Source organism: Oncorhynchus gorbuscha, linkage group LG10 (genome assembly GCF_021184085.1).
Source record: "Oncorhynchus gorbuscha isolate QuinsamMale2020 ecotype Even-year linkage group LG10, OgorEven_v1.0, whole genome shotgun sequence".
In the NCBI taxonomy this organism is placed as follows: domain Eukaryota; kingdom Metazoa; phylum Chordata; class Actinopteri; order Salmoniformes; family Salmonidae; genus Oncorhynchus; species Oncorhynchus gorbuscha.
This window is the reverse complement of record NC_060182.1, coordinates 41,440,738-41,460,479: the sequence shown is the minus strand read 5'-3', so window position 1 is coordinate 41,460,479 and position 19,742 is coordinate 41,440,738. Positions and strand designations below refer to the sequence as shown.

General features: G+C 43.8%; 1 protein-coding gene across 1 annotated transcript in view; it reads left to right on the top strand.

Annotated features, from left to right (window-relative positions):
• The window catches only part of LOC124046893, a 75,137-nt gene that overhangs the window by 27,719 nt on the left and 27,676 nt on the right, over positions 1-19,742 (top strand). The window contains exons 3-4 of the mRNA XM_046367667.1: positions 18,809-18,981; positions 19,106-19,326. Coding sequence (XP_046223623.1) covers positions 18,809-18,981; positions 19,106-19,326 — 394 coding nt within the window. The remainder of the gene's footprint in view (positions 1-18,808; positions 18,982-19,105; positions 19,327-19,742) is intronic.

The following is a 19,742-nucleotide window of genomic DNA, read 5'->3' as shown; positions in this document are numbered from 1 at the left end:
GCCAGCATCCCTGTGGAACGCTTTCGACATCTTGCGGAGTCCATGCCAAGACAAATTGAGGCTGTTCTGAGGGCAAAATACATGTCTCCAAGCATAGATGTTACAGCACATATATAAGGATCATTATGGTAAAGAATTGTCTCTCTGTACAGACCGCTAACACCAGAACAATATCTGAATGTCTATATTTGGCCTAACACCCTTCGTGAATCACCATTGCTTAGCCTATAGACTCAACATCAACTTGATATGCATCCAACGGCCTCTCGTAATATCTTCTGGTGCTGGTTAATTGGAAACGAAACCCCAAGAGTGTGATTTTTAGATGTTAATTAAGTATTGATCATAGAGGCTCCCTGAACTCTTCAGACGGGAATCAACTCTCCTTGTCATTAATCCTTAAGTCTATTGACTCACCCAATATAAGTAACATAATAATCAATATAAGTAACATAATAATAAAATCACCATTAAAATTCATCAGTTTAAGCTAGAGATACTTTTGTGTATGTATAGTATGTGGACACTCCTTCAAATTAGTAGATTTGGCTGATCCAAATTTCTGCCTTGTTACAGCTGGCCAGATCAACTGTAAGTGCCATTATTGTGAAATGGAAACATCTAGGAGCAACAGCGGCTCAGCCGCAAAGTGGTAGGCCACACAAGAACTGGCCTGCCGTGTGCTGAAGTGCGTAGCCCGTAAAAATCCTCTGTCCTCGGTTGCAACACTCACTACCGAGTTCCAAACTGCCGCTGGAAGCAACGTCAGCACGAGCTGTTCGTTTGGAGCTTCATGAAATGGATTTACATGGTTGAGCAGCCGCACCACGCTTCACCATCTGGCAGTCCAACGGTCTAATCTGGGTTTGCTAAATGCCAGGAGAACACTACCTACCCAAATGCATAGAGTGAACTGTAAGGTTTGGTGGAGGAGGAATAATGGTCTGGGGATGTCTTTCATGGTTCGGGCTAGGCCTCTTAGTTCCAGTGAAGGGAAATTTAACACTACAGCATACAATGACATTCTAGACGATTCTGTGCTTCCAACTTCGTGGCAACAGTTTGGGGAAGGCCCTTTCCTGTTTCAACATGACAATGCCTCCGTGCACAAAGCGAGGTCCGTACAGAAATGGTTTGTCGAGATCGGTGTGGAAGAACTTGACTGGCCTGCACAGAGCCCTGACCTCAACCCCATCAGACACCTTTGGGATGAATTGGACCGCCGACTGCGAGCCAGACCTTATCACCGAACATCAGTGCCCGACCTCACTAATGCTCTTGTGGCTGAATGGAAGCAAGTCTCCGCAGGAATGTTCCAACATCTAGTGGAAAGCCTTCCCAGAAGAGGCTGTTATAGCAGCATATTAATGCCCATGATTTTGGAATGAGATGTTCGACGAGCAGGTGTACTGTCACACTACATGACGAAATGTATGTGATCAGTTTTTTTTTTGCTTGGGCAATTCAGCGCATCTGCCTATGTTGGCCATCCGCATCTGTGGTGGAAGGTGACCGAGCTACAGTGGTGTTTTTATAAATAGTACCCGCAAAACACCAGTCTCAAAGTCAAGAGGCGACTCCGGGATGTTGGCCTTCTAGGCAGAGTTCCTCTGTCCAGTGTCTGTGTTCTTTTGCCCATCTTGATTTTTTTATTTTTATTGGCCAGTCTGAGAGATGGCTTGTTCTTTGCAACTCTGCCTAGAAGGCCAGCATCCCGGATTCGCCTCTTCACTGTTAACATTGAGACTGGTGTTTTGCGGTTACCATTTAATTAAGTTGCCATTTGAGGACTTGTGAGACCTTTTGTTTTTCAAACTAGACACACTAATGTACTTGTCCTCTTGCTCAGTTGTGCACCAGGGCCTCACACTCCTCTTTCTATTCTAGTTAGAGCCAGTTTGTACTGTTCTATGAAGGGAGTAGTACACAGCATTATCTTCAGTTTCTTATCAATTGCTCGCATGGAATAGTCTTCATTTCTCAGAACAAGAATAGACTGACTAGTTTCAGAAGAAAGTACTTTGTTTTTTGCCATTTTGAGCCTGTAATCGAACCCAGAAATGCTGATGCTCCAGATACTCAACTAGTCTAAAGAAGTCCAGTTTTATTGCTTCTTTAATCAGTACAACAGTTTTCAGCTGTGCTAACATAATTGCAAAGGGGTTTTCTAATGATCAATTATCATTTTAAAAGGATCAACTTGGATTAACACAACGTGCCATTGGAACAGAGGAATGATGGTTGCTGATAATGGGCCTCTGTGCGCCTATGTAGATTTTCCATAAAAAAATCAGCCGTTTCCAGCTTCAATAGTCATTTACAACATTAACCATGTCTACACTGTATTTCTGATCACTTTGATGTTATTTTAAAATAGACCAAAAAAATGTGCTTTTCTTTCAAAAACAAGGACATTTCCAAGTGACCCCAAACTTTTGAAAGGTAGTGTATGCATTCTCAGAACCCAGAATCACATTTCACAGTACGCGGGCCAGCTACTAAATACACATTAGACAATCGATACTATATGTGGTTTACAAAAACTACTAGGCTATGAAAATATTTACACACTTTATTTCTCCAGCAAAGCAAACAAATTGGGAGTATACGATGTGATAACGTAGGTGAAGGACAAACACACGTTTGATGCATTGCTCAGTGTAGGGTTCCGTCTTTCGGATGGGACGTTAAAAGGGTGTCCTGACTCTGTGGTCACTAAGGATCCCATAGCACTTATCATAAGAGTAGTGGTTAGAGCGTTGGGCCAGTAAGGTAACAAGGTAAAAATCTGTCGTTCTACCCCTGAACAAGGCAGTACACCCACTGTTCCTAGGCCGTCATTATATATAAGAATTTCTTCTTCTTAACTGACAGTTAGTTAGTTAAATAAAGGTAAAATAAAATATAAAAATTGTAAGAAGGGGAGGCACCATATGTGAATGTGGCCCCTCACTGGTAACATTTTTATTTTTATTTTACCTTTTATTTTACTAGGCAAGTCAGTTAAGAACAAATTCTTATTTTCAATGACGGCGTAGGAACAGTGGATTAACTGCCTGTTCAGGGGCAGAACGACAGATTTGTACCTTGTCAGCTCGGGGATTCGAACTTGCAACCTTTCGGTTACTAGTCCAACGCTCTAACCACTAGGCTACCCTGCCGCCCCACATAGCCGAGTAGTTTCCCCTTTACCGACTAGGCAATGCTGTATGTTAGCTAAATGTTTTGCTGTCTGTATATCATGTGGTTGATTTTTGTTTTACTGTCTTATTGCTGTGCTTGACTTTGGCAGGAGCTCACCGAAGCTGAGTACCTGCACATCAAATGTTCTACTGCTTGAGCTCCTGTTCCTCTTATAAAATAATAGCTCAAAAGCATTGTGGTGTTCCTGCACCTAAATATAAACCATACCGGCACACAAAATGAGTCAAGCACTGTTTGACTGACTCTGACTTTTAGCCTCGTTGGCTTACCTTCCGCTTAACAGGTGTCTGGGTAAAAACAGTCTCATGGTTTGGTTGAGGTCACGTCTTAATCTGTTTACAAGCCTTTGGCTTGTGACTGTGGCCTGTGAGTAAACGGGCCAGGAACTGGGACTGGAGAGGCAGTTCTACAGCACATTACCAAAACACATTATCAAACAGGCTGTCTTAATGTAATTATTATTATTATTTTTTAACCTTTTATTTAACTAGGTAATTCAGTTAAGAACAAGTACTTATTTACAATGACAGCCTACCCCGGCCAAACTCTTCCCTAACCCGGACGACGCTGGGCCAATTGTGAGCCGCGCTATGGGACTCTCGATCACGGCCGGTTGTGATACAGCCCGGGATCTAACCCGGGTCTGTGGTGATGCTTCTAGCACTGCAATGCCTTAGACCGCTGCGCCACTCAGGATCCCGAAGTGTTACAGGCTTGTCAAAGGAGACCAGAAAAACAGACTACTAAACACTTTACCAATATGTATAACATTACCAAACACATTATCAAACAGAACATCTTTTGTTTACATACACATTTTATACATTTAGCCACACTGCTTCTTGACAAAATGTCCACTTAACCCGGAAGCAAGCCGCACCAATGTGCCGGAGGAAACATCGTACACCTGGCGACAGTGTCAGCGTGCACTGCACCCGGCCCACCACAGGAGTCGCTAGTGCGTGATGGGACAAGGACATCCCTACCGGCCAAAACGTCCTCTAACCCGGACGACGCTGGGCCAATTGTCCGCCGCCTCATGGGTCTCCCTGTCACAGCCGGCTGGACTCGAACCCAGAATCTCTAGTGGCACAGTTAGCATTGCGATCCAGTGCCTTACAGGCTGACTACACTGCTTGCGTCACGTGTGTGAGAATTGCAAAATAAATTGAGAAAACTATGTTATTCAATTATTGTTCCCACACTGCTCGGGCGTTGCCAACGAGCGTCTGCGTTTCCACGGGCTAAAATAGAAATCAGTTCTATTTCTGATGCAGATTGCGCTGCAAGTCCTGCCTCTCCCATCTCCTCATTGGTTTATAGAAGCAGGTACCCACGTGTCATCTCCTCATTGGTTATACCCATGTGGGTGACAGAAAGACGAACGAGGTCAGTGGCGGTAATTCACCTAATTTATGAAAGTTGCCAATCGCAATATAAAGTCAAGAGAAGAAAAGGCCTGGAAGGAAGAGAGACGATTCGGTTGACCGTTTTATGTGTGGATTAATTGGCGGAGTAGAGGACCCTATGGGCACTGTGAGCACCCTAATGAGCACTATATAGGGAATAGGGTGTCAATTGAGACCCACACCATATGTATCACACCACTTAGTAACAAGGATATTCACTCAGAGGGACTGCAGAGAGACACCCACAGCCTGCTGTACACAATAGGCCTCTTTCATAGCTTCTCAGTTCCCTCACTCTTTCTCTCCATTTTCTTCCTCTGTTTCTCTATTTGTTACTCTGTTGCTCCCTCCTTCATTTGTCTCGTGGTCAACTTGATCTTACAAGTTGGAATCTTGTCTATTTTCCTCCCCCTTTTTTAATTATGTCCTGTTTTTGTTTTTACTCTTATTTTACCAGGTACGTTAACTGAGAACACATTCTCATTTACAGCCACGACCTGGGGAATAGTTACAGGGTAGAGGCGGACTGCAATAGCATCGAATAGTCCCCACGATATGCAACTGTTCAGGGAAGTCAGGAACCAATACACGCAGTCAGTCAGGAAAGCAAAGGCCAGCTTTTTCAAGCAGAAATTTGCATCCTCTAGCTCCAACTCCAAAAAGTTCTAGGACACTGTAAAGTCCATGGAGAACAGGAGCACCTCCTCCCAGCTGCCCACTGCACTGAGGCTAGGTAACACGGTCACCACCGACAAATCCACGATAATCGAAAACTTCAACAAGCAATTCCGCGGTCATCCCACTCTTCAAAGGGGGAGACACCCTGGACCCAAACTGTTACAGACCTATATCCATCCTGCCCTGCCTATCTAAGGTCTTCGAAAGCCAAGTCAACAAACAGATCATTGACCATCTCGAATCCCACCGGACCTTCTCCGCTGTGCAATCTGGTTTCCGAGCCGGTCACAGGTGCACCTCAGCCACGCTAAAGGTACTAAACGATATCATAACAGTCATCGATAAAAGACAGTACTGTGCAAGGCTTTCGACTCTGTCAATCACCATATTCTTATCGGCAGACTCAGTAGCCTCGGTTTTTCTAATGACTGCCTTGCCTGGTTCTCCAACTACTTTGCAGACCGAGTTTAGTGTATCAAATCGGAGGGCATGTTGTCCGGTCCTCTGGCAGTGTCTATGGGGGTGCCACAGGGTTCAATTCTCGGGCCGACTCTTTTCTCTGTATATATCAATGATGTTGCTCTTGCTGCGGGTGATTCCCTGATCCACCGCTACGCAGACGACACCATTCTGTATACTTCTGGCCCTTCCTTGGACACTGTGCTATCTAAATTACAAACGAGCTTCAATGCCATACAACACTCCCTCCGTGGCCTCCAACTGCTCTTAAACGCTAGTAAAACCAAATGCATGCTTTTCAACCGTTCGCTGCCTGCACCCGCACGCACACCCGACTAGCATCACCACCCTGGACGGTTCCGACCTAGAATATGTGGACATCTATAAGTACCTAGGTGTCTGGCTAGACTGCAACTCTCCTTCCAGACTCATATCAAACATCTCCAATCCAAAATCAAATCTAGAATCTGCTTTCTATTTCGCAACAAAGCCTCCTTCACTCACGCCGCCAAACCTACCCTAGTAAAACTGACTATCCTACCGATCCTCAACTTCGGCGATGTCATCTACAAAATGGCTTCCAATACTCTATTCAGCAAACTGGATGCAGTTTATCACAGTGCCATCCGCTTTGTTAATAAAGCACCTTATACCACCCACCACTGCGACCTGTATGCTCTAGTCGGCTGGCCCCCGCTACATATTCAAGATGGCATAGCAGTTCAGACGTGTCTTGTCGTGTCCTGTATATATATATATATATATATATTTACAACTTTTTCACATTTTATTTTTATTTTCCATCAACTCCTCTTCAAAACACTCTCCTGCAACCCGCCTCACCAATTTATATTTATAAAAAAGTATTATTTACCTCAAATCTGTAATCCTCCAAGAAGCTAGCCAGAAATTCCAAGAAGCTAGCCAGAAACTAGCCAGAAGCTAGCCAGGAGCTAGCCAGAAGATAGCCCAGATGCTAATCCAGAAGCTAGTTAGCTTCTTTACTGGCAAATTGTTAGTATTCAGCTCACCACGGTTTGTGGTCATCAGCTATCCTTTAGTTCAAATCTATCGCCAATTTTGTACTGCGCAGCGCGGCTCGGAACGCAACATACCGGACCAATTTTTCTCTCCATGTCCCTGGATTTCAACTGCTCTCTGGACATTCATACCCGGATCTCACAGCTAGCTAGCTGCTATCCGTGTGACTATCGGCTTTCGTCGATTCCGGAGCAAACATCAACCATTCCGGAGCTAGCCAGCTCCGTCAATCACTCCTGAGTTCCATCAATCACTCCGGGGCTGCAGTCACCTATCCGGACCCGTTTTACTGCCTACACAGAGCCCCACCGGGCCTTCACAACTGGACTGCCGACGTTATCTACCAGAAGGAGATCCGGCTGGCTCTTCCGTCGCGACGTTACCTGAACGCCCATCTGCATCCTGCTAACCGTTAGCTGTCTTACCGGCTGCTATCTGAATAGACAATCTGACAATTTATTTATTATTATTGTTTCCTTCTTGGGCCTCTATAACTATATCTATTGTTTTTATTTTTGTTGTTGTTGTTGTGTGATTTGGATCAATCCCCTCTACCACACGGAACCCCACTAATCTACTGACGGAACGCAAGAGGTGGCTAACAACAGACCTCCATCCTATGCTAGCTTGCTACCGATGGCCTGGCTAGCTGTCTAAATCGCGGTGACCCCCAACCAACCTCTCCACTCACTGGACCCTTTTGATCACTCGACTAAGCATGCCTCTCCTTAATGTCAATATGTCTTGTTCATTGCTGTTCTGGTTAGTGTTTATTGGCTTATTTCACTGTAGAGCCTCTAGTCCTGCTCACTATACCTTATCCAACCTATTAGTTCCACCACCCACACATGCAATGACATCTCCTGGTTTCAATGATGTTTCTAGAGACAATATCTCTCTCTTCATCACTCAATACCTAGGTTTACCTCCACTGTATTCACATCCTACCATACCTTTGTCTGTACATTATACCTTGATGCTATTTTATCGCCCACAGAAACCTCCTTTTACTCTCTGTTCCAGACGTTCTAGACGACCAATTCTTATTGCTTTCAGCCGCACCCTTATTCTACTCCTCCTATGTTCCTCTGGCGATGTAGAGGTGAATCCAGGCCCTGCAGTGCCTAGCTCCACTCCTATTCCCCAGGCACTCTCTTTTGACGACTTCTGTGACTGTAATAGCCTTGGTTTCATGCATGTTAACATTAGAAGCCTCCTCCCTAAGTTTGTTCTATTCACTGCTTTAGCACACTCTGCCAACCCGGATGTTCTAGCTGTGTCTGAATCCTGGCTTAAGAAGACCACCAAAAATTCAGAAATTTAAATTCCAAACTACAACATTTTCAGACAAGATAGGACTGCTAAAGGGGGCGGTGTTAGCCTGCAGAGTTCTGTCCTACTATCCAGGTCTGTACCCAAACAATTTGAACTTCTACTTTAAAAAATCCACCTCTCTAAAAACAAGTCTCTCACCGTTGCCGCCTGCTATAGACCACCCTCTGCCCCCAGCTGTGCTCTGGACACCATATGTGAACTGATTGCCCCCCATCTATCTTCAGAGCTCGTGCCACTAGGCGACCTAAACTGGAACATGCTTAACACCCCAGCCATCCTACAATCTAAACTTGATGCCCTCAATCTCACACAAATTATCAATGAACCTATCAATGAACCTACCAGGTACCTCCCCAAAGCCTTAAACACGGGCACCCTCATAGATATCATCCTAACCAACTTCCCCTCTAAATACACCTCTGCTGTCTTCAACCAAGATCTCAGCGATCACTGCCTCATTGCCTGCATCCGTAGTGGGTCAGCGGTCAAACGACCTCCACTCATCACTGTAAAACGCTCCCTGAAACACTTCAGCGAGCAGGCCTTTCTAATCGACCTGGCCGGGGTATCCTGGAAGGATATTGATCTCATCCCGTCAGTAGAGGATGCCTGGATATTTGTTTTAAATGCCTTCCTAACCATCTTAAATAAACATGCCCCATTCAAGAAATTTAGAACCAGGAACAGATATAGCCCTTGGTTCTCCCCAGACCTGACTGCCCTTAACCAACACAAAAACATCCTATGGCGTTCTGCATTAGCATCGAACATCCCCTGTGATATGCACCTGTTCAGGGAAGCTAGAAACCATTATACACAGGCAGTTAGAAAAGCCAAGGCTAGCTTTTTCAAGCAGAAATTTGCTTCCTGCAATACTAACTCAAAAAAGTTCTGGGACACTGTAAAGTCCATGGAGAATAAGAACACCTCCTCCCAGCTGCCCACTGCACTGAAGATAGGAAACACTGTCACCACTGATAAATCCACCATAATTGAGAATTTCAATAAGCATTTTTCTACGGCTGGCCATGCTTTCCACCTGGCTACTCCTACCCCGGTCAACAGCACTGCACCCCCAACAGCAACTCGCCCAAGCCTTCCCCATTTCTCCTTCTCCCAAATCCATTCAGCTGATGTTCTGAAAGAGCTGCAAAATCTGGACCCCTACAAATCAGCCGGGCTAGACAATCTGGACCCTTTCTTTCTAAAATTATCTGCCGAAATTGTTGCCACCCCTATTACTAGCCTGTTCAACCTCTCTTTCGTGTCGTCTGAGATTCCCAAAGATTGGAAAGCAGCTGCGGTCATCCCCCTCTTCAAAGGGGGGGACACTCTTGACCCAAACTGCTACAGACCTATATCTATCCTACCATGCCTTTCTAAGGTCTTCGAAAGCCAAGTCAACAAACACATTACCGACCATTTCGAATCTCCCCATACCTTCTCTGCTATGCAATCTGGTTTCAGAGCTGGTCATGGGTGCACATCAGCCACGCTCAAGGTCCTAAACGATATCTTAACCGCCATCGATAAGAAACATTACTGTGCAGCCGTATTCATTGATCTGGCCAAGGCTTTCGACTCTGTCAATCACCACATCCTCATCGGCAGACTCGACAGCCTTGGTTTCTCAAATGATTGCCTCGCCTGGTTCACCAACTACTTCTCTGATAGAGTTCAGTGTGTCAAATCGGAGGGTCTGCTGTCCGGACCTCTGGCAGTCACTATGGGGGTGCCACAGGGTTCAATTCTTGGACCGACTCTCTTCTCTGTATACATCAATTAGGTCGCTCTTGCTGCTGGTGAGTCTCTGATCCAACTCTACGCAGACGACACCATTCTGTATACTTCCGGCCCTTCTTTGGACACTGTGTTAACAACCCTCCAGGCAAGCTTCAATGCCATACAACTCTCCTTCCGTGGCCTCCAATTTCTCTTAAATACAAGTAAAACTACCTGCACCTACCCGCCTACCTGCACCTACCCGCCTGTCCAACATCACTACTCTGGACGGCTCTGACTTAGAATACGTGGACAACTACAAATACTTAGGTGTCTGGTTAGACTGTAAACTCTCCTTCTAGACCCATATCAAACATCTCCAATCCAAAGTTAAATTTAGAATTGGCTTCCTATTTCGCAACAAAGCATCCTTCACTCATGCTGCCAAACATACCCTTGTAAAACTGACCATCCTACCAATCCTCGACTTTGGCGATGTCATTTACAAAATAGCCTCCAATACCCTACTCAACCAATTGGATGCAGTCTATCACAGTGCAATCTCTGAAACTGGAAACACTTATCTCCCTCACTAGCTTTAAGCACCAACTGTCAGAGCAGCTCACAGATTACTGCACCTGTACATTGCCCACCTATAATTTAGCCCAATCAACTACCTCTTTCCAAACTGTATTTAATTTATTTATTTATTTTGCTCCTTTGCACCCCATTATTTTTATTTCTACTTTGCACATTCTTCCATTGCAAAACTACCATTCTAGTGTTTTACTTGCTATATTGTATTTACTTTGCCACCATGGCCTTTTTTGCCTTTACCTCCCTTCTCACCTCATTTGCTCACATTGTATATAGACTTGTTTATACTGTATTATTGACTGTATGTTTGTTTTACTCCATGTGTAACTGTGTCGTTGTTTGTGTCGAACTGCTTTGCTTTATCTTGGCCAGGTCACAATTGTAAATGAGAACTTGTTCTCAACTTGCCTACCTGGTTAAATAAAGGTTAAATAAATAAATAAAACAAAAATATTCGTCGCCAGACCCACTGGCTCCAGGTCATCTACAATTCCATAGTAGGTAAAGCTCCACCTTATTTCAGTTCACTGGTCACGATTGCAACACCCACCCGTAGCACGCGCTCCAGCAGGTGTATCTCACTGATACAAAGCCAACACCTCATTTGGCCGCCTTTCCTTCCAGTTCTCTGCTGCCTGTGACTGGAACAAATTGCAAAAATCGTTGAAGTTGGAGACTTTTATCTCCCTCACCAACTTTAAACATTGCTATCTGAGCAGCTAACCGATCGCTGCAGCTGTACATAGTCCATCGGTAAATAGCCCACCCAATTTACCTACCTCATCCCCATACTGTTTTTATTTATTTTCTTTCCTGCGCTTTTGCACACCAGTATCTCTACCTGCACATGACCATCTGATCATTTATCACTCCTGTGTTAATCTGCTAAATTGTAATTATTCGCCTACCTCCTCATGCCTTTTGCACACAATGTATATAGACTCTTTAAAAAAATATATATATAAAAAAGAAAAAAATTCTACTGTGTTATTGACTTGTTTATTGTTTGCTCCATGTGTAACTCTGTGTTGCTGTTTGTTCACACTGCTATGCTTTATCTTGGCCAGGTCGCAGTTGTAAATGAGAACTTGTTCTCAACTAGCCTACTTGGTTAAATAAAGGTGAAATATATATATATCTTTTTTAATAAAGAGGGGGGGGGGATGAACGAGCCAATTGGACGCTGGAGACGATTATGAGGTAGAAAATGATGGTATGAGGGCCAGAGTGGAAATTTAGCCAGGACACCAGGGTTAACACCCCTACTCTTATGATAAGTGCTATGGGATCCTTAGTGACCACAGAGAGTCAGGACACCCTTTTATAACGTCCCATCCGAAAGACGGAACCCTACACTGAGCAATGGCTCAAACGTGTTTGTCCTTCATCTACGTTATCACATTGTATACTCCCAGTTTGTTTGCTTTGCTGGAGAAATAAAGTGTGTAAATATTTTCATAGCCTAGTAGTTTTTGTAAACCACATATAGTATCGATTTGTCTAATTGTATCTAGTAGCTGGCCCGCGTACTGTGAAATGTGATTCTGGGTTCTGAGAATGCATACACTACCTTTCAAAAGTTTGGGGTCACTTGGAAATGTCCTTGTTTTTGAAAGAAAAGCACATTTTTTTGGTCTATTTTGAAATAACATAAAATTGATCAGAAATGGTGTAGACATTGTTAATGTTGTAAATGACTATTGAAGCTGGAAACGGCTGACTTTTATTTTATTTTATGGAATATCTACATAGTAGAGCCATTTTTGCCAGACCCCGTTTGTGCTGTTCTGTGACGGGAGTAGTACCCAGTGTTGTACGAGATATTCAGTTTCTTGGCAATTTCTCAGAACAAGAATAGACTGACTAGTTTCAGAAGAAAGTACTTTGTTTTTTGCCATTTTGAGCCTGTAATCGAACCCACAAATGCTGATGCTCCAGATACTCAACTAGTCTAAAGAAGGCCAGTTTTATTGCTTCATTAATTAGAACAACAGTTTTCAGCTGTGTTAACCTAATTGCAAAAGGGTTTTCTAATGATCAATTAGCCTTTTAAAATGATCAACTTGGATTAGCTAACACAACGTGCCATTGGAACACAGGAGTGATGGTTTGTGATAATGGGCCTCAGTGCGCCTATGTAGATATTCCATTAAAAATCAGCTTTTTCCAGCTACTATAGTCATTTACAACATTAACAATGTCTACACTATATTTCTGATCAATTTGATGTTATTTTAATGTGACAAAAATGTGCTTTTCTTTAAAAAACAAGGACATTTCAAAGTGAACCCAAACTTTTGCACGGTGGTGTATATGTCAATGAGATTTCCTTTCCATTGTCAGCATTAATAGTATTGTGTGTTAGTATGTTAAACAATCTTCATAATTAATGTTTTATTTATGCAGCCCCTATGCATCTATTCCCCTGCCTTTCATATTATAGAGAGCAGATGTGTGTGTTTCTTCTTTGTGCAAGCGTACATGTATGCTTGTCTTTTGCCACCGTGACATGACTGAACTGAATATGATGATAATTGACCCCAGTGACCTTTTCTTACCCCAGATCATCTGACCGAACACTGGAAACTACACAATAGATACACAGGGGAGAGCTGCCGGATGCGCAGAGAATATGGAGTTAGACAGCCAGACAGACGGCCAGACAAGAGACACACAGACGACAAGCGGTGACACAGACTGATGCTCTGATTATGCACACTGACAGATGACTGTGAGACTAGTCTGTGATCAACAGAAACCAACACACAAAATCAGACACTGTTAGGGAGTTAGCTACACAGATGTAGAGACACCGTTGTTAAACAGTTCAATGCAGGGACACAGACTAACCGAAAGGCATAGGCCTACTGCACAGACAGCCACTGAGACCCAGACAGACACATCAAGCCATTCAGACAGTGAAACAGCAGGGAGTCGAGGCAAAGGGGCAGTCCCAAGTCCAGGATATTATTTTTAGCTCTGACAATAAAGCAGCAGTCTTGCTGTTGACGCTCAGTTCAAGCTAGCGAATACAGGAGAGAGAGAGAGGGATGACAGTGCCGAGAGGGAGGAGGAGGAGGGGGCGAAGAGGAGAGAGGTGGCCTTCACTTCCAGAAAAGGACATTGAGTTGGAAGAGATGGATCTTCGACTACACGATGCAGAGAGGGAGTGACGAGGGGAGGGATTTAATGAGGGAAACTGCATTACATGGAAATCAGAAGTAAATCTGATTTAGAATGAAATGTCTGTAGTAGTAGCACCTCTCCCTTCAGACAGTAATTCATGAACACAGAGCCTATAAGTAAATGGAAGAGGTAAATGGAAAGCAACATATTATGAATGCTATTTTACGGATGTGTGTTTGTTGTTGCTATGGCAGGAATCGCACTGACCATTTCAATCTGTTTTCATGTACTTGACAGGTGCTAGTGAGGAGATGGTTGTTTTCGTGTACTTGACAGGTGCTAGTGAGGAGATAATAGTTGTTTTCATGTACTTGACAGGTGCTAGTGAGGAGATGGTTGTTTTCATGTACTTGACAGGTGCTAGTGAGGAGATGGTTGTTTTCATGTACTTGACAGGTGCTAGTGAGGAGATGATAGTTGTTTTCATGTACTTGACAGGTGCTAGTGAGGGGATGGTTGTTTTCATGCACATCTTTGTTTTGTAGTTTGTTTGTTTTGCAATATGGCCTTGCCTTGTCACCACTTGTTTCAATTGTCATATCTGTTGTTTCCCGCCTCAGGTCATGACCTTTGGTTGTTGTCCTGTTCAGACTATAGCGTGATGTTGAATGACGTGATGTTGAATGACGTAAGAGACCACAAGTGGCAAGGTCAACAGAGGTCAAAACGACCACTAAAGAAACACAATGCTTGCTTTGTTTAACGATGACAATTGTTAGGACAGCTGCCATTTAGAAAAATACTAAGCTATAAATGTATAGTCACTTAGCGATTCATAGTGGTATATTATTTGCTTATATTTGCCTTTTTATAATGGTGGTTTGAGCTCTGAATGCTGATTGGCTGAAAGTATACCGCAGGTTTTACTCTTCTAATTACGCCGGTCCCCAGTTTATAATAGCAATACGGTACCTCAGGGGTTTGATATATGTTGCCAATATACCACGGATAAAGGCTGTATCCAGACACTCCGCGTTGTGTCAATTCTTGGACCGACTCTCTTCTCGGTATACATCAATGATGTCGCGCTCTTGCTGCTGGTGAGTCTCTGATCCACCTCTACGCAGATGACACCATTCTGTATACTTCCGGCCCTTCTTTGGACACTGTGTTAACAACCCTCCAGGCAAGCTTCAATGCCATACAACTCTCCTTCCGTGGCCTCCAATTTCTCTTAAATACAAGTAAAACTAAATGCATGCTCTTCAACCGATCGCTACCTGCACCTACCCGCCTGTCCAACATCTCCACTCGGCTCTGACTTAGAATATGTGGACAACTACAAATACCTAGGTGTCTGGTTAGACTGTAAACTCTCCTTCCATACCCACATCAAACATCTCCAATCCAAAGTTAAATCTAGAATTGGCTTCCTATTTCACAACAAAGCATCCTTCACTTATGCTGCCAAACATACCCTTGTAAAACTCACCATCCTACCAATCCTCGACTTCGACTTTACAAAATAGCCTCCAATGCCCTACTCAATAAATTGGAAGCAGTTTATCACAGTGCCATCCGTTTTGTCACCAAAGCCCCATATACTACCCACCATTGCGACTTGTACACTCTCGTTGGCTGGCCCTCGCTTCATACTCGTCGCCAAACCAACTGTCTCCATGTCATCTACAAGACCCTGCTAGGTAAAGTCACCCCTTATCTCAGCTCGCTGGTCACCATAGCATCTCCCACCTGTATCACGCACTCCAGCAGGTATATCTCTCTGGTCACCCCCGAAACCAATTCTTTCTTTGGCCGCCTCTCCTTCCAGTTCTCTGCTGCCAATGACTGGAACGAACTACAAAAATCTCTGAAACTGGAAACACTTATCTCTCTCACCAGCTTTAAGCACCAACTGTCAGAGCAGCTCACAGATTACTGCACCTGTACATAGCCCATCTATAATTTAGCCCAAACAACTACCTCTTTCCCTACTGTATTTATTTTATTTAGTTATTTATTTAGCTCCTTTGCAACCTTTTATTTATTTTTTCTTTCTACTTTGCACATTCTTCCACTGCAAATCTAACATTCTAGTGTTTTACTTGCTATATTGTATTTACTTTGGCACCATAGCCCTTTTTTTGCCTTTACCTCCCTTATCTCACCTCATTTGCTCACATCGTATATAGACTTGTTTCTACTGTATTATTGACTGTATGTTTGTTTTACTCCATGTGTAACTCTGTGTTGATGTATGTGTCAAACTGCTTTGCTTTCTTGGCCAGGTCACAATTGTAAATGAGAACTTGTTCTCAATTTGCCTACCGGGTTAAATAAAGGTGAAATAAAAATAAAATGTATTAATAAAAGTGTTGTGCATAAGAACAGCCCTTAGCTGTGGTATATTGGCCATATACCACACCCCCTCAGGCCTTTATTGCTTACTGTAAGTAACCAACATACGTACATATGTACGTACGTACGTACAGGGGGCAAAAATGTATTTAGTCAGCTACCAATTGTGTAATTTTCATCATAGGTACACTTCACTTCAATAGGTACATTTCAACTAAAAAAAATCCAGAAAACCACATTGTAGGATTTTTATTAATTAATTTTCAAATTATGGTGAAAAATAAGTATTTGATCACCTACAAACAAGCAAGATATCTGGCTCTCACAGACCTGTAACTTCTTCTTTAAGAGGCTCCTCTGTCCTCCACTCGTTACCTGTATTAATGGCACCCGTTTGAACTTGTTATCAGTATAAAAGACACCTGTCCACAACCTCAAACAGTCACACTCCAAACTACACTATGGCCAAGACCGAAGAGCTGTCAAAGGACACCAGAAATAAAATTGTAGACCTGCACCAGGCTGGGAAGACTGAATCTGCAATAGGTAAGCAGCTTGATTTGAAGAAATCAACTGTGGGAGCAATTATTAGGAAATGGAAGACACAAGACCACTGATAATCTCCCTCGATCTGGGGCTCCATGCAAGATCTCACCCCGTGGGGTCAAAATTATCACAAGAACGGTGAGCAAAAATCCCAGAACCACACGGGGGGACCTAGTGAATGACCTGCAGAGAGCTGGGACCAAAGTAACAAAGCCTACCATCAGTAACACACTACGCCGCCAGGGACTCAAATCCTGCAGTGCCAGACGTGTCCCCCTGCTTAAGCCAGTACATGTCCATGCCCGTCTGAAGCTTGCTAGAGAGCATTTGGATGATCCAGAAGAAGATTGGGAGAATGTCAGATGAAACCAAAATATAACTTTTTGGTAAAAACTCAACTCGTCGTGTTTGGAGGACAAAGAATGCTGAGTTGCATCCAAAGAACACCATACCTACTGTGAAGCATGGGGGTGGAAACATCATGCTTTGGGGCTGTTTTTCTGCAAAGGGACCAGGACCACTGATCCGTGTGAAGGAAAGAATGAATGGGGCCATGTATCGTGAGATTTTGAGTGAAAACCTCCTATCAGCCAGGGCATTGAAGATGAAACGTGGCTGGGTCTTTCAGCATGACAATGATCCCAAACACACTGCCCGGACAACGGAGTGGCTTCGTAAGAAGCATTTCAAGGTCCTGGAGTGGCCTAGCCAGTCTCCAGATCTCAACCCCATAGAAAATCTTTGGAGGGAGTTGAAAGTTTGTGTTGCCCAGCAACAGCCCCAAAACATCACTGCTCTATAGGAGATCTGCATGGAGGAATGGGCCAAGATTTTTTTTTAGATTCCGTCTCTCACAGTTGAAGTGTACCCATGGTAAAAATTATAGACCTCTACATGCTTTGTAATTAGGAAAACCTGCAAAATCGGGAGTGTATCAAATACTTGTTCTCCCCACTGTATATACACACATATATGTGTGTGTGTGTGTGTGTGTGTGCGTCAGCATACGTCTGTGTGTGCATGCATGTGTGAGTGTTATTCCCAGTGGGAGACTTTGCCGGAGCCAGGGATTTCTGCAGCATCCGCCATACTAGGCCCAATGGCAGCGTGGCAGATGCCGCAGAAGTGTCTTATAGGCTGAGGTGGGTGTTGTCTCCACTCATGCAGATGAAACTATATCCTGATTGCGCCATCTAGTGGTGGTAGGTGTTTAATTACATGAAATATGGTTGCTTGGTCGTGAGGGCTGACTGATTGGTTGTATTGCTCCACTATTGTTTTGTTTTTTTAGGTGGTGGATCAGCTTTAATATTGCAAATAGATTGTGGCTTCTATCAATGTACTTGTCTACATCATTTCCAATATTATATTAAATAATATCATACTATATACACTATATACATTTTACGGACACGGTATATTTTACATTTTAGTCCCATCCTTCAGCTCCCTTTAATCCCTCCCATCTATCTCCAAAGACCGTCCAGTTTTGATTTATATATTTCAACTGTGCTGTGAGGCTCCAGTATTGGCTTTGTTGTTGACAGTACTGTTTCCTGATTGGTATAGTGTTCCAGTATTGGCTCTGTTGTTGACAGCACTGTTTCCTGATTGGTATAGTGTTCCAGTATTGGCTCTGTTGTTGACAGCACTGTTTCCTGATTGGTATAGTGTTCCAGTATTGGCTCTGTTGTTGACAGCACTGTTTCCTGATTGGTATAGTGTTCCAGTATTGGCTCTGTTGTTGACAGCACTGTTTCCTGATTGGTATAGTGTTCCAGTATTGGCTCTGTTGTTGACAGCACTGTTTCCTGATTGGTATAGTGTTCCAGTATTGGCTCTGTTGTTGACAGCACTGTTTTCTGATTGGTATAGTGTTCCAGTATTGGCTCTGTTGTTGACAGCACTGTTTTCTGATTGGTATAGTGTTCCAGTATTGGCTCTGTTGTTGACAGAGCTGTTTCCTGAAAGCAAGCTCCCCATAATAAGTCTCAGGTATAGTATATGCATTGTCTCCTGAACGTTTTTTGTCATAGGTTTCCAGTTTAGCGAATGCTGAAAGTAAGAACCTAAGCCTCTTGAATACAGACCTAAGCACTCTAAATCCTTCGTTTTTTGTTCTTCTTCTACAACAGTAGGAGAATAGCACTGAACACTGTTCAGGCCGTGGGTATGTTCTCACTGATGAAGACCTTTGGGTTGCCCAATAAAACTAACTGCTTGACGATTCAACAGTGCAGTATTGGCTCTGGCTCAATCTTTGCAACGTGTTCTCACAACCGAATGCTCTCTGATGTCTATCCTGCCTTCTGTGTATTTCTTTGTGTCTACAGGACCGTAAGCTGACCAAGGCGGAGCAGCAGCGGTTTAAGGAGGAGGCAGAGATGCTGAAGGGCCTCCAGCACCCTAACATTGTCCGTTTCTATGACTCCTGGGAGTCAGTGCTGCGAGGGAAGAAGTGCATCGTCCTGGTCACCGAACTCATGACCTCGGGAACCCTCAAAACGTGGGTAGAAGACACACAGACCCCTGCTCAGCTCGCAAATAGCGTTACACCAAAGAGGTTGTTCCATAGAAACCATGCCACAATGCTGTATAGTTATAACCATGCTCCCCTGTCCTGTCTGCAGGTACCTGAAGCGCTTCAAGGTGATGAAGCCCAAGGTCCTGAGGAGCTGGTGTCGTCAGATCCTGAAGGGCCTCCAGTTCCTCCACACTAGGACCCCTCCCATCATCCACAGGGACCTCAAGTGTGACAACATCTTCATCACCGGCCCTACCGGCTCCGTCAAGATCGGAGACCTGGGATTGGCCACTCTCATGAGGACCTCCTTTGCCAAAAGTGTCATAGGTAACTAGCGACCGTCAGTTTCCGGAGCCAGCGATCAGTTGTTTTCTTATGTCATGTTGTGGGAATGGTATTTGAATGGGTCATATAGGTATGTCAGATTTCTTGTGAGTAAGACTTGAGATAATGGACATCAGTGTTGTGGGAATGACTTTTACAATCTGTGGTCACTCTGCTACAATGTGAATATCTTATGAGCTGACCCAACTCTCCAAGAAGGCATCATCAGCTGAGTACAGTCTCTGCGGTGGTTATTCTTGCTCAAAGGTCAAGCTCTGTTTCACTAAATGCCACTGGAAGTGTATGTTAAGAGCTGATCTGTGGTCTGTGTTTACAGTAAGTGTGGACCCTATAGATTCCTGAGTAACCTTCATAAAATAATTTATACTCCTGGGCATCTGATGATGGTCCTTTACTGA